Below are 15719 nucleotides of genomic sequence, written 5' to 3'. Positions count from 1 at the left end.
CCTCTTTTCTTCTTTACAGATCCCCCTTTGACCCTAATTCTCCCAAAGTGGTCCCCCCTTCTGCACAAACACACAGTATATATCTATAATGTACACACATGCGTACAAATATATACTCTCCAGGTGTTATTAGATCCAGATGAAGCAGCCAGGCTAAGTGGCAGGTAAGATGACAGCTAACATTGATAAATATGGCCGTCTGTGTACCGCCTGATGTGTTTTTATGCAAGGGGGTTGGGACAGTGCTGGATTTGATTTATGAAGGGGAAGGCAGAGCACTGACCTGCATAAGGGAGAGCTTTCACAACACGAAAGCAAAAACACAATATTCAAATGTGATCTAGAGATGCAAGCAGGAGGAGGATGCAGGTCTCCATGCTTCAGTTAAACCCTGTTAGGAGTCCCAGTGTCAGTATTAATCAGGCTAATGAGCAAAAAGTCTGCGCAGGGAGCAGTTTCACGCTTTGATTCAACACGTGAGAGAGGCAGATTTGTGCAGGGTGATGAGAAGGTCAACAAAGCATGCTAAGTGAAATCTGTATCGCTTCCCCACAACACAAGACAAGGTAAATAACCTGCAACCCACACAGTTGGAAACACCAAACCCCTGCAGCATCATAAGCTTATGCATGTACAGCACATGTGGACTTAAAGCTCTTTTCATTATATTCAAGTACATCAGACTTTAACCTTTATAAACTGCACTTGAAATTCAGCTCAAGGCCCTCCCATTTCTCTTCATCATTGCTGAGATGTTTCTACACCTTGACTGGAGTCCACCTGAGGTAAAGTAAATTGATTGGACATGATTTCAAAAGGCACACATCTCTCTCTAGGGTGCCTCAGCTGATAATACATAAAACCAAGCTATGAGGTCAAAGGAACTGCCCGCAGAGCTCGGAGACAGGATTGTTGCTAGGCACAGATCTGGGGAAGGTTACAAAAAGTATCTGCCCTGGGGGTTCCCAAGAGCACATTGGCCTCCATAAATCTCAAATGGAAGTAGTTTGGTACAGCCATGGCTCGCCCAAGAGCTGATCATCTGGCCAAACTGCAATCGAGAGAGAAGGGCCTTAGCAAGAGAGGTGACCAAGAACTTGATGGTCACTCTGACTGAGCCCCAGAGATCCTGTGGATCTGCAGCCCTCCATCGATCTGGGCTTTATGGTAACACAGAAGCCTCAGGCCAGTGCAAAACACCTGAAAGCCTGCTTGGAGTTTGCAAAAAAGCAGCTGACGCACTCTCAGACTGCAGGAAACAAGATTCTCTGGCCTGATGAAACCAAAATAGAACTATTTTGTCTCAGTTCTCAATGTTACGTCTGGAGGAAACCAGGCACAGCTCATCTGCTGCCCAATACCATCCCAAGAGTGTAGCATGTTGGTGGCAGCATCATGCTTTGGGGGTGATTCTCAGCAGCAGGGACTTGGATACTATTCAGAGTTGAGGAAAAGCTGAATGGAAGAAAGTACAGAGATATCCTCAATGAAAACCTGTTTCACAGCATTCAGGACTGCAAACAGGACTGAAGGTTTACCTTCCAACATGACAATGACCCTAAGCACACAAGCAAGACAACACAGGAGTGGCTTAGAGACAACTCTATGAATGTCCTAGAGTGGCCCAGTCAGAGCCCTGACTTGAAACCTATTGAACATCTCTGGGGAGACCTGAAAATGGCTGTCTGCCAACAGTCCCCATCCAGCCTGACTGAGCTTGAGAGGATTTGCAAATAGGAGTGGGAGACAATTCCCCAATCCAGCTGTGCAAAGCTTGTTGCAACATATTCAAAAAGACTCAAGGCTGTAACTGCTGCCAAAGGTGCTTCAACTAAGTACCGAGGACAGGGTCTGAATACTTATGTGATAGTTCAGTTTCTAATTTTTAATACATTCGCAAAATTTCCAAAACTCTGTTTTCACTTCATCATGATGGGGTACTGAGTGTAGATGACAGAGAATAAAACCAAATTTAAATGATTGCAGCATCAGGCTGAAACATAACAAAATTAAAAGAAGTGAAGGGGGTCTATACTTTCTGAATGCGCTGTATGCTTGCAGGACGGTCTCTGGTTTGAAATCCTGGTCAGGCAGCACCTTTCCGTCTAGAGTTTGCTTTTTCTTTCTCACTATGCATTCATGATTTCCTCCTACAAACCAAAAACATTCACTATGGGTTAATAGGACCACTTAATTGTGAGCATGTATGTTTTTTTGGATCTGTATGTCAGCCCTGTGATTGACTAGTGATCAGTCCAGGATCGTCTCTTTCCCAGTGACAGCTGGGATCATCTCCAGCACACTGGTTAAGTGTTAGGTGTAAATAATCCATCCAGAGTTAACCAGATCCCTGATAGAGATGGATGATATTATGGTGCAACAACACAAAACCCTATTAAACACAAACTTTAGTTTAGATGACAGTAACCAAAGTGCAAAACATTCTTTTAGAGTTCTTTTTTTGGGTCCTCTGAGACCGTCTGTCAGCAGGTGACCTACTTGCACTCCTCGTCCAGCAGGTGGAACAGCGCTGTGGGTTTCTTGCTGATGAGGTTGAGACAGCCGCTGTTGTCGATGTAGTCGATGTTGTGCCAGGTGATGCCCTCTGCCCTGTACTCCTCCTGCAGAGGGAAACACAAGCTTAAGATCAATAAAGACTTACAGGGAAAATGAACTTGTGTCGAAGCTGGTGCAGGAAAAAAAAAGCTTTTTTGTTGACTTCATTGATTATTTTTAACCTTCACCTGAAAAAGACTGACTAGACACTTCTCAGGAAATCTTTTATTTGACTGAACGGCTACACAATCTGGGCCTTTCCTTGAGGGTATTTTTATGATACCATCAACAGAAAGAGCTGCCTTCTCAGTTTTATCAGCAATAGAGACTCAACAAGGAGAGACGAAATTGCTTGCAACTCCTGCTTATAAAAGAGAGTCAAGTGTGGAGTACATGGGCTAGAAAAGTCTAAATGGTGTAAAACTAAAAAGTCCAAGCAATATTTAAAACCACAGTACTTAAAAATGGACCTTTACAACTACTGGCAGCTTGTTGGTTGTCAGTTAAACCAAACTGAACATCTATGTGGCCCCAGGGTCTGATGAGAGCCGAGTTACATGACCCATGTCCCTTTAATATCCCTAAGGGAGCAACCAGTGACACACTGGAAGCACAAACCTCTGCTATGTCAGACAAAAGGTTAAAACAAAAAGGTTAAAGGGAGGAAAACATTCTTGTCTACCTAGAAAGCTCATGTTAAGGTACATTTGAGCAAGCTATGTAAACAGGAGTTTTTTTAGGTCAGGGTGTGCACACTTGAGAAACCTTTCTTGAATAAGTATTAGAGGAAAACTCTAGGTCAGCAGCAGGAACACAGTAAGAACCAGCTGTTTGGATCAGCAAGAACAATTGTTAAAGCATTTATAGCAGCTCATAGATGAAGCAATGCTTTTTGTATGATCTGAGCAGCCCATATAGCTGTTGCAGTGAGGTTATTAAAGGCAAAACAATTCCCTCTTGGAGGCATGAGTGTGCTTTAAGATTTTTATGGCTAAGTGCTTATTAGGTTATGTCATATCTTGGGTGTAACACTGATAAATTGCTCCTTTGAGGATCATTAAGGTACCCAGATGATTTGAGCTTTAACGCTGATGTTTCCTTCAACTAAATGGGAACTCTGAGGTGGTTCTGGTATTGGTCAAATGAAACCAAGACCTGAACGTATGAACAACAGTTTCAGAAAAACCCAAGTACAGGCCACAGGGGTTATGTATCTAATAATTAATTACTATCATGAACCAAGCTGCTTTGTAGTTCTTGTGGTCTGATGATGATGCTAAATAAAAGCAAGCCAAGTGTTAATGTGTTCCTAATAGAAAAACAGGGAAAGTATAAATAAACTGTTCAAGTTCTGTTAAGGTGCATGTGGGATCAGGCTTGAACGTCCCTTTTCAAGTCCAACCACAAATTCTCTATTGGATTAAAGTCTGGGCTTTGACTCGGCCACTCCAGAACATTTACCTTGTTGTCTTTAAACCATTTGCCGAGAAGCATCCCCACAGCATGACGCTGCCACCACCATGCTTTACATTGGAAATGTTGTGTTTGTGGTGATGTGCTGTTTTTGGTTCGGTTGTTTAATGGCCAAAAGGCACAGTTTTGGTGTCATGAAACCAAAGAACTTCCTATCACTTGACCCTGGAGCCTCCCACATGCCTTTTGGTAGACTCTAGTCCAGATTTAATTGAGTTTCTTCATCAGTAGCTTTCTCTTTGCCACTCTCCCATAAAGTTTTGACTGGGGAAGAACCCAACAACAATAGTTGTTGTATGCAGAGTCTCTACCAGCTCAGCTGCTGAAGCTTGTAACTGCTTCAGAGTAGTCGTAGGTGTCTTGGTGGCCTCTCTCTCTAGTCTCCTTCTTGTACGGTATCAGTATATGAGGACAGCCTGATCTAGGCAGATTTAAACATGTGTCATATTCCCTCCATTTCTTGATGATGGATTTAACTGAACTCTGGGGAATTGTTCAGTCACTTGGATACATTTATGCATCCATCCCCTGACTTATACTTTTCAACAACATCTTCTCAGAATTGCTTGGAGTGTTCTTTTGTCCTCATGGTGTAATGGTAGCCAGGAATGCTGATTAACCAGCAACTGGACATTCCAGACACAGGTGTCTTTACACTACAATCACTTAAGACACATTCATTGCACTCAGGTGATCCCCATTTCACTAATTGTGGACTACTGGCACCAATTGGCTGGACTTCTGTTGAATTAGGTCAGTCAGTTTAAAGGGGGGGGATAGTTATGCAGTAACTTATTTTACACTGACATTGCTTTGTAGAAATCTATTTTCACTTTGAAATTAAAGAGGCTTTTTTGTCAAAAAGTCAAATTATTAGAAGAGTAAAATATCTGTGGGGTGAATACTTTTATAGGCACTGAGTGTTTGCTTCCCTGCAATTTTGGAGAACTTTTTTAAAAATACAGCAATCAACAATGGAACAGTTATGATGAGCAGATTCATCAAATCAATGGGAACTGAACCTTAACAGCTGACTGTATCAATATTACATGTATGTTTCACCCTTAACCTTCTCAATCAATATGACTACACAATAAATGATGCCCTAAACATAAATCAACTGCAATATACTTCTTGCATGCTGGTTTATGCAAGCTGCCCATACTTGTAGTGGTAGGGGTGTATTTTGTTTGGGATTGTAGTTTCTGTTTTTTGTGTGATTATTGTAGCTGTCATTATGGTGATGAATGAAAAACTGTCAGACAGCTGGAGCTCAGATTCTTTAATGACTCTGATGGGACAGGAGACAAGAATTCAAAGCAAGACCAGACGATTTTCTACCCAAGTGCGACCCATGTGCTCTCTCTTCTGTTTTTAGTCTGCTGAATCACTGACGAGGCGTTCACAACATGTGGCGCATTTGGCTCCGTTCAGAGGTCACACCGGATCAGTCGGAGTCGTGATAAAGTTCCAAGCGTGTGCTTTTGTTTAAATCTCATCAAGCCGAGCGCTGGCTGATGACTGACTCGGCTGATCTGCTGAACTCTGTTGTGTCTGTGAGCGGGTTCATGATCACGTGTGTCGGCTCAGAGAGAGACAATTAGATGCAGACGAGGAGATAAAGAGATAAACACTCATCAGCCATTTTATTACAAACATATACATTCACGCATGAGGTAAGCAGGTTGCACAAGCAGACGCAGGATGACACAGCTGTGACTCAGCGTGCAGAAAAATGCTTCAGTTATGGTTCAAGTAAACACCAGAATGGATGACTGACTAATCTGAGCCTCATCAATGCCAAAACTTCTGTACTTTAATACTTATGAATGCAGAGCTATTTTCCACTTATGTTTACGGTTGTCTGAATCACTTTAAATTAATCTAAACTCTGATGTAAAAGGCTCAAACCAAACCCAATCTGTGAGCAATAAAGGCCTTAAAGCCTCCTGCTGGGCTGCACTTATGTTATGGTCAATAAATCCACTCAGGACTTGTTGCTTTCTCTGCACCTATTAGCCCTCCCCGCGTCTGTCCTCTGCTGGCTAGCACAGTTTTCCAGCAGACTGAATTGTGTTTAACACAACGTCCTGTTGTAGAGGCGAGGCAGGCTTTGAATCCTCCTGTATCTCTATTTCTGCACTAACATCTCTGGCTCCTTCTGCACCCATCTCTCCTGATATGACAGCAGACATTTTTACCGAGCAGACAGGAGGAGCAGCGGTGCAATCATGGGAGCCCGTCTGCTGGTTAAAAAGCACAGAGAGAGAACTGACAGATAAAGATGGCATGCTCACTGTGCTGTGAGGTTTTTATCTTATTTACTGTGGCACAGATGGAGAGCAGGGTAGCTGTACAGTAGCGTGACTCCTAAAAAAATGATGTTAAGGAATGAGGTGGACTCTGCTGATTTGTATAAGGCTGCAGAAAATCAAGTAAATGAAAATGTTAACTTGTTTTGCCAAATATGACGAACTAACTCTATCACTGAGATCACTGTAAAAACACAGGCAGAAGAAAAATCCTGTAATCATGTTAACAGAGTCTGTCTTATGAGTAAGAGTCTGGTCATGTTCAAAAATCACTCACTGCATGAACAGAAGTTGTCCAAACTTTTTTGCCATATACAGAAAAGTATAAGGATGACGGGGCAACTTTGATATAATTCACTTTTAATGAATGACAGTGAAACCAGCCCAGTGTCAGCTAAGATCTGCTTGGTAAGTGAATATGCCTAAAGAAAAAACAGCCTACATCACAATTTTCCATTAAAGGCTGACAAGACAAAAGCAAGTCATGGTGGGATGGCCAATCAGATGCCCCGACAGGTCAAGGCTACCACTTTATCTGCCCCTGTCATGATTAGAACAATGCTCAGTGCACCTTGTTGTTTTTAAACCATTTCTGTGTAGCTTTTGCTGTACGTTTCATGTCATTGACCTGCTGGGAAAATATATCTTCTCTCAAGTTGACTGAATAAGATTGTCCTCCTGGACTTTCCAATATTTTGCTGCATTCAAATCTTTACAAACCTTGCAGGGCCGGCTGCCGAGAAGCACCCCCACAGCATGATGCTGCCACCACAGTGCTTAACAGTGGGGATGGTGTGTTTGTGATGATGTGCAGTGTTTGGTAGCGTCTTGTCCGATGGCCAAGAGGCACCTTTTTTGTCTCATCAGACCAAAGAACTCTCTCCCACTTGAGCATCGTCTCCCACATGCCTTTTGGTGAACTCTAGTCCAGATGTAGGGTCAATCCCATTCCCTTAGCCCTTATCTCATTATGCGCGTTCACGTCAGGTGAAGGGGCGTCCCAATTCTCTTTTGAATCGAGGGCTAGGGCTAAGGGCTACATAGCCCTTGAAACAAAGATTTTTCAGGACCACACTTGAAATCAAGGAGTATGAGGAATTTCCCACCATGCACTGCGTTCACTTGCAAAATGGCACAATGGACTACAAAGGAGGCACATTAATGTAAATATTTATGGCACTGATTATAGAAAATACAACAGTTGTGTTTTCATATATTTATTCTTCAGCTGCTAGGGATGGGAGTTTATTGCATTATGATTGAGATAGTCAACGCTTTATTGCCACCTCTGATGACGTGCTGTTTATTGGCAATATGTGATGATGAACGGCAGTTAAGTGGCGTCTCATCTCTTAATGGGAGGTTTACAGTCCTACCCCTTTCCACTCTGTTTCAAGAGGCAAGGGAAGGGGTAGAAATGAGACTGGCCCTTGATCTGAGTTTTCTTCGACAGTGTCTTTCTCTTTGCCACTCTCCCATGAAGCTTTGACTCATGTTTCTTGGAGTGTTCTGTAGTCTTTATGATGTAATGGTAGCCATGAATACTGATTAACCAGTGACTGGACCTTCCAGACACATGTGTCTTCATATCACAATCACATGAGTCACATTCATTGAAATCAGGTGATCCCTATTTCACTAATTGTGAGACTACTAGTTTAGTTTTTAGAACAGTTGACCATGATTGATTCATAAAATCAATAAAAGGCTAAAACATTCAAGGGGGTGAATATTTTTTATAGGCACTGTATCACTTTGACAAGAATTTCTTGAGTTGACGGACAGCTGCATGGACATGCATACCTATGGGCCATCAACCTGAACACATAATGCCTGCAGCCGTGGCTATCAATGGCATAGAGGCACTAGAAGACCCCCCCCCCCAGCTCCACATCTTATGTTGTCTTTTATAACAGTCAGCAGCAGGAGTCTCCCTCAGCCAGCTGAAGGTGAACCTGATGACATGTTTTGATTGCTTCGCTGAGTCAGCATATCTCACAAGTTAAACATGACACTCTGTTTGCTTAAGGTGGAGTCAGTGGAGGGTTTTATTTCTTTGATACACCATCAACATAGGGAAAAAATACACTGAGCAACTGAGCAGTCACACGGATAGAAACACGCCATAGTGCATGGCACAGATCATGGTAGCTGATATCCTCAATATGATCAATTTCTGCATTTTCATAAAATGCAAATTTATCATTGTATTCCCAGTAATAACTCTGGTTTTTTGAGGTTATATAAGGCAGAAATGTCTAAATGCATGTGTATGGCAGCAGTCTATAGGCCCGACACATCATAACAGACGAGCTGTGGAGACCTTTCTCTCCTAATGACGTCAAACTGAGGCGAAAGACGACCTATGGCGTGAACTTCACAACTTTATTCAAACAAACATAAATTAGAGGAGCTCTGGCAACCATCCTTTAGGAAGCTGTACCAACTGGCCACGTCGAGGGGCCTCAGAGCTCGGCCCCTCGTCCACTAACTGTTGTCGTGTCAAATAAACCGAGGAGAGGCCGCGAGCCGTAGGTTCAGAGGACCTCTGTGATTAAAGGATAATAAACGTGAACTCTGCTGAGAAAACATCAGACGGCGTCCTGTGAGGGCGGACATCTCAGCGGCACTTTGACACTTATTAGCTGAACAGAACAGGAGAGCAAACGTTTGAGTGAAGGACTCAATCACGACAGAGATAGCCATCAAGGAGCATCTGTATGACAGAATTAATTCAATTTAACTGCTGACAGGACATGTTATATAATAGTACAGAGGGCACGTTTTGTTGGGAGTAACACTATACTTAGCAAAACTGGGAGATTTAATTCAAGTAAATATAATGACAGTGAAGTATTTACATTTCATAGAGAAAGTCAGCAGTTTAATGAGAGCTGTATGCACGCTGTTAAACTGAGCGCTCTGTCTTGATTCTTTTCTTCTTACCTACACTTAGGGTGGCCAGGCCCGGACCTGAGTAAACTTGATCCAAAAGTCTGGTTAATGTAATCAGTAAGAATTCAATTGTACCGTACACCAGGACTCTGCCTGAGTCTGCCAGTCTTGGGAACACTTGATGTGGACTCTGGCAGGTTCCACAGGACATGTGAAAGAATCTGTGCCTGAGTACAGGGCACTAATCAGCTGTAGAGGCTTTTCTAGGCATCTCTTGTCTCTTCAAAAACTTCTGCATCAGCACAACACTTACTTACTACTTACTTACTCCTCTTCTAAGCCGGTGTATATAATGGCTGCTACAGCTGTAGCCATGAGCTTGGATGTAGCTGTTGAAAAGCAGCAGCTGGATCAGACCCAAATTTCTTTATTAAAACAACAGCAAAGAGCCACAATGAAAGCTTCTTTTGGCAGAGATGCAGGTCTCCCAATATGGGTATGCACTCACGTCACGTTCAGCAAGGTTGTTTGCACTTGTTTTGCACAGAAGAAAACAGGAGAAAAACAGACTACAATCTGTTTAAATTAGGGATATTTGGACTGGACAGAGATCTGTACCGTTTCCTAAAGACACATGACTGCTGACAATGATATGTGGTCATATATTGATCTTCCTGACATTTATAATGGACTTCATTTCTAGTAATACAGAGGCTGAAGGCTCGCATCAGCCTGGTTATTCAAATGAGGGATGGGAAACTGAATTAACATTGAAAAGGTTTGTTAATATGAGGATTTAGATCAGTTGTTTCTCTGTATTTACTTCCTCTTAAGCTAATCTTTAAAAAGACTGCTCAGTGGTTGTTAAATCTGCCTGCAAAAATTCAGGATGTAGTCTATTTCAAAACAAGATTATCACTGTATTGTATTTACCCCATGTGCTAGCTTTTACTCTACACCTTAAGTATTGCTGAGGCACATGGGAACGCCCTTATATTGGCAGGATTATAGTCACAACTCATAATATTTACAAGAACAATATTTGTGCTGTAGGAAGAGCCAAATATCTGCTTCTTTGATTAAATGTTTTAAAGTTAACTTTCATGTCTAGCTCTGGTGCTGGCTGCTTTATTTCTGTCCTTGTTTGTCCTCAGCACTGGAAACTGAGATAAAAATCAAAATCCTAAGAGAGTTTTAATGTCAATTTTTCAATGACAGCAACACAACTGGTTTGCTGGAGCATGTTCCATCCTGTTGTGTGTGTTTGTGAGTGTGGCCCGAGGGCTAACTGTCAGAAACAGATAGCAGAACCATTAGCGCAGCGGCGCTGTGTGATCTTCATTGAGGCTGAAGGGACATTATTGCACTCGTTTACTGAAACACTGCTCTTTTTTCTCCCTGTTTCTCTTCTGTTTGGCCGGCAGCGATGGGCCGTCCCGCTAGGATGCCACAGCCAATCAGAGTCCGATATGAGGGAGACGAGAGCTGACAGCTACAGTGACAGACTCCGACTAATTGAGCCTCATTATCTCCAACAAATTCTCTTTTTTTCTAACCCCTCTAACTGCCCTCTCTCTTTCTGTTGATATGATTTGGAACATAAATAAAACATGCATATAAATATTTATCTGTTTGGCCGTTGATATCTGAATAAATGAGCCCTAATGAATGCATAATAAAGCTGGTTTGGATTAATGGCCTGGTAATATTCCTAATGTTAGTGGAGGGAAAGGGAAAGCAGCAGTTTCAGAGAAAATACTACTGAAATTATTTATGAAAACAAAAACAGAGAAATGTCAGACAAAAACTGGACAATAAAATAGTAAAAGCAGAAAGTGTTGCTGTGTATTAGCAGCAATCATCAGTCAGCTCGCAGCTCAAGTAGCTCTGTCTGACTCCTGCATGCTAACCCAGCCTGTCAGCCTCTTCTGCTCACTCAGCACTTTTTATCTGACCTTTTATGCTTAATGGACGTGTCTGCTGGTTTAAACTAGCTGCATAATCACAGCTACTGTACTGGGATCTCCAGAGAGGATATGGCTGACAATTCAATACTGTTACTATTAAACAAAGTTTTTTTCTCCACTGTTTTGTTTCATGTTGTTGGACGGATAAATATTTGACAAATGGCTAACACTTAACACCATCCTAATTTGCCATAAAGGCAAATGCTAGGGGTGCCACAGACGTTAGGGCAGTGGTTCTCAACATGGGTGTTGGACTCCCTTGGGGGTTGTGAGACACTGAAAGGGGGTCTTCAGATGCCTTAAAAAACTAAGAATATTTTTTAAATGACACTTTTACTACTTTATACCGATTTTGACAAATTTTAACCTGTTTTCATCACTTTTTTCCCACTAATTCAGCCAATTTAACACATTTTTGCCACGTAAAACCTGTTCTTGTACATTTCAAACCCTTCCCACCACCTTTATCTGCTTGTTTTGGCCACTTTAAAGCAGTTCTTGCCATTTTCGGTCTATTGTTGCCTCTGTTGACTCATTACTGCCACTATTAACCACTTTCTGTGCACATTTTTGCCTATCTTAACCACATTACACTATTTGTTATGCCCATCTCAGTTAACCCATTTCTGCCCATTTAAAACAAGTTCTTATTCTATTTTACAAAGTTTTTCACCAACTTTTGCCACTTTAAGCCCATTTCAGCCACTTTTTATCACTTTTAGGCCCATTTTCGCTACTTTAACCCATCTCTGCAAATTTTTGTTGATTTATTGCAACTCTTATCTAATTTTTTGCCACTTCTAACACATTTCTGCTACTTTCAAATCCCATTTCACCACCTTTTCTACTATTTTTTGCCATTTTTAACCAGCTTTAGCCATTTTAACCCATTTTAATTCTGTTTTATAAGAAAAGGGATTTACATTTTTAAGGAAGCAATATACTATGGCAAAAAATAATAAAAAATCAATTTGCTTATTTGATAAGAGTGGTTATAATTCAGGTTAAATATAAGACATGGATATCACAGCTTAATTAAACAGTGGAGCACAATTTTGCTGACCTCCATGGGCCCCCGAGAGCCTTCCCCTGTATCCCCCCTTATAGGCAGCCTTGTCTGCACAGGACTATTATTGTGCATGGCTGTGTTCAGCCCCCTTCAGCTACAGGGTTCCCTGGTCTCTGGCATCTTTATTTTGACGGTTGCAGGCTGAAAAGTTTGAGAACCACTGCTCTAGGGGATGCTGGCCTGGGCCCGAACATTTTGAATTAAGCCCCAAATGTTAAACAATATTTGAAACTTCCCCACTCATCTCCCTCCCTGCTTTACTCTGCACCTCTACCTCTGTCTCTCTCTCTCTCCCAGCCTCTGATTGTAAGTGTAGCCTATATAAGTATAACCTATAAGAACAGCAATAACAGTTGTAGTAGTAAAAATAATAATAAGAATGCTAATCATAATAAAGATACAAAATATTTCATGAAATTGTGAAAACTGAAATGAATAGGAATTTCAGATTGAAACAATAAATGTCAAATAATAACTGTAAATTAAATCTGAAAATACATATTGAAGATTTTCAGAGGCCACTTGATGGTAAATAAAGTGTTCAAAGTAAATAAAATAGGATAAAAATAGAGGGAGGATAAACCCAAAATACCTTTAAAAGCCTATGTGTAAACTAAAACACCCAGTTGAGCTGAATTTTTGGGTGTTGTTGATTTTATAACAATGGCAGTACAACACAGTAGTCAATGTCTGAATGGTGACAAAAAGAGCATAAAGAGGAGGGAAAAGAAGATAATTATAATTTCTTACCTGTTCTAATTTAAAGATGTGTTGGTTGAAGTAGTGCTGAAGACGCTCGTTTGCGAAGTTGATGCAGAACTGTTCGAAGCTGTTGTTCTCGTAATCCTCAAATCCAAAGATGTCGAGGACTCCAATGGACAGAATCTGGGGGTAAAAACAGCAAAAAAAAGTTTCCTTTGATTATTTTAAGCACTACTAAAGAACACTGAGAATCAAAAATAGGACTACAGAAAACCAACAATGCCATTCCTCATCAAACTGATAACAACGAAATTTAAGGACCTGGACAACTTCAAACTATTCAAAACAGATATCATGTTTAGCTGAGGGAAAGTAAACAAAACCTCAGAGGCATGTTTATGCAAATGTTTAAGTCAGTCCTCAGAGAGAATGCTATTACTGCTTTATTTCTTTTATATCTTAGTTGTTATTTAAGGTTTAAAATGTGTTTTTCATTCATTGATTTGTTTATTCAGTCAAGTTTCCAGTTTTGCAAAAGGCTTTGAAGATGACTAAATACTAACTGAAGCTCAGTCAGGAACACTATTGTTTCTCATTTAACCATTTTATTGTGAACTGGAGATACAGTTTTACTTTGAAGAGAAGGCTCTGCTCAAAAGAAGCTCCCTGGGTTAGTCAAGCAGAATTCTTTGACCCCCCTTTAGATGGATACACTTATGACAATGTGCACTGAATATAACAAACTTAGTTCAACAGCAATGAATCCACAGTAGCATGAATCTGAATGAGGGTACAACAAGCTTTATGCTATAAAGGAGGAAGCTGGGGTGGAGGAGGTTAAGCTTTGCCAGCAGCAGCAGCAGTGTGGTGCATCAGCATTGATGCAAGCAGGGATTAGTGAGAAATACGTCATATTTAAATACACTGCTGTGTTGAGAGAAAGAGCTGCGATTGGCTGTGGAGCTGGGAGGTGATAAGTGGGATCAGCTGATCACATCTTGGCGTATGACCATTGTGTGCTGCATGAACTAACACTGAGCTTCATTTTAAAGGGATACTTCAACATTTTGGCAAATTCGCCCATTGCCATAATTCCTATAGTCTTAGTAATAGGTTTGTTTCCTTTAGGTGTTGGTGCAAGCTGTTTCTAGATCTGGGGGGGACCGATATACCAGCTGCACAGCTAACGCTATGTAATAAGACGGAATTTTTTGCTTTCCCTCATCAAACTCATCAAATCCAATCCAACAACTCCAAAACACTCTCGTGGACAAGTTGTCACCTGCACATTCACCACGCTATGAAATAATAACATATATTTATGTAACATTACGACACATGAAGCAAATACTCTGAACTATTTCTTGAGTAAACCACTGGGCGGAGTGACACAGTGCAGCAGCCATGTCTGGAGTGTAGTTCCAGCTTTCCATTTAACTTTAAAACATCTCCGTCTTGTAATGTTACATGATTATTTCATAGCCTGGTGAATGTACAGGTCACGACTTGTCCACGAGAGCGTTTTGGAGTTGTTGGATTGTGTATTTGATGAGTTTAATGAGGGAAAGCAAAAAATTTTGTCTGCTTACATAGCGTTAGCTGTGCAGCTGGTATATCGGTCCCCCCAGATCTAGAAACAGCTTGCACCGACAACTAAAGGAAACGAACCTATTACTAAGACTATAGGAATTATGGCAATGGGCGAATTTGCCAAAATGTTGAAGTATCCCTTTAAGGGTGGTCAAATAGATGTAACTAGAAAATGTATAAAGAATGAAGTCATCGGCATAAAGATGGAAGTTGCAATTCTGTGTAGAGGCAGAAATGCCATTGATGTTAATGGTTAATAGCAGTGGTCCTAAACGTGATCCTTGGGAAACTCTGTTCAAGATAAGAAGAAAAAGATGACTGGATATCTCCCATCTTTACACGCCGCAATCGACCTGAAGACTATTTTATAACCACTTACAGTTACTGTGATCCAAGCCTAATTTATATGGTTGTTTTAAAAGCAGAAATGCAGGCACAGCATTAAAGGCTTTGTGTAAATCAATAGAAAGTGCTGCACAGTTGTGTTTGTTGTCCAGTGCTGTGAAAAAAATGAAAGATTTATATTTACACTCATTTTATTAAAAGTTTAAAATGTATAAATGAAAATTAAATGAATAAAGACAAATTAGGCCAATTACTGTAAAAAGTTTGCTTTAAAATTTATAAAGTATGTCCTTTAAACCACAGTAAACATCAGTAATAATGCATGGCTGTTTATCATCTTTATTTCCAAAGATTTGTTTACTTCTCTTCTGTTTGTATCTCCTTCTCCTCGTCTTCAGCGACCCCCCCTGCCTCCGGGTGTCAACTGAGATTCATATCATCATAAATCATTAATCTGCACCATCTGAAGGAGGTGCTCTCCCTCTGAAGGTCTTTAATTATGAAATGGACTGTAAAAGCTGTTTCCAATCTAATTTAATCTGATAGAGCCGTGTTTTACTTCTCTCTGAAGGGCAGTTTTTATTTTTTATTTTATATCCAAGCATGAAAACATACAAGAGAACATGCTGCTTGTATAAACCGTTATCTTCACATAAGAACAATGACCTTGACAGAAAGTGCAACCTCATCGACCCCCCGGGGGCATCGGGGGAGCACTAACACACAGAGATGATGTCAGTGCCAAGGGAAGCGCGCACATAAACACTCACTGCAGTGGGACGACAGAGAACCACAGGGGGTAAACTGAGC

At 41.0% G+C, this 15719-nt stretch overlaps 1 protein-coding gene across 10 annotated transcripts in view; it reads right to left on the bottom strand.

Moving 5' to 3' along the window:
* LOC121514718 (unconventional myosin-IXAa-like) overlaps positions 1-15719 on the bottom strand; it is a 228594-nt gene that overhangs the window by 43829 nt on the left and 169046 nt on the right. For all 10 annotated transcript variants that reach the window (XM_041794962.1, XM_041794964.1, XM_041794966.1 and 7 more), the window contains 2 exons: positions 13023-13157; positions 2500-2621 (listed from right to left, as the gene is read on the bottom strand). In XM_041794962.1, the coding sequence (XP_041650896.1) occupies positions 2500-2621; positions 13023-13157 (257 nt within the window). The remainder of the gene's footprint in view (positions 1-2499; positions 2622-13022; positions 13158-15719) is intronic.

Source organism: Cheilinus undulatus, linkage group 9 (assembly GCF_018320785.1).
Source record: "Cheilinus undulatus linkage group 9, ASM1832078v1, whole genome shotgun sequence".
NCBI lineage: Eukaryota > Metazoa > Chordata > Actinopteri > Labriformes > Labridae > Cheilinus > Cheilinus undulatus.
Note: the sequence above shows the minus strand (reverse complement) of the source record. Positions and strands in the feature narration are given on the sequence as shown.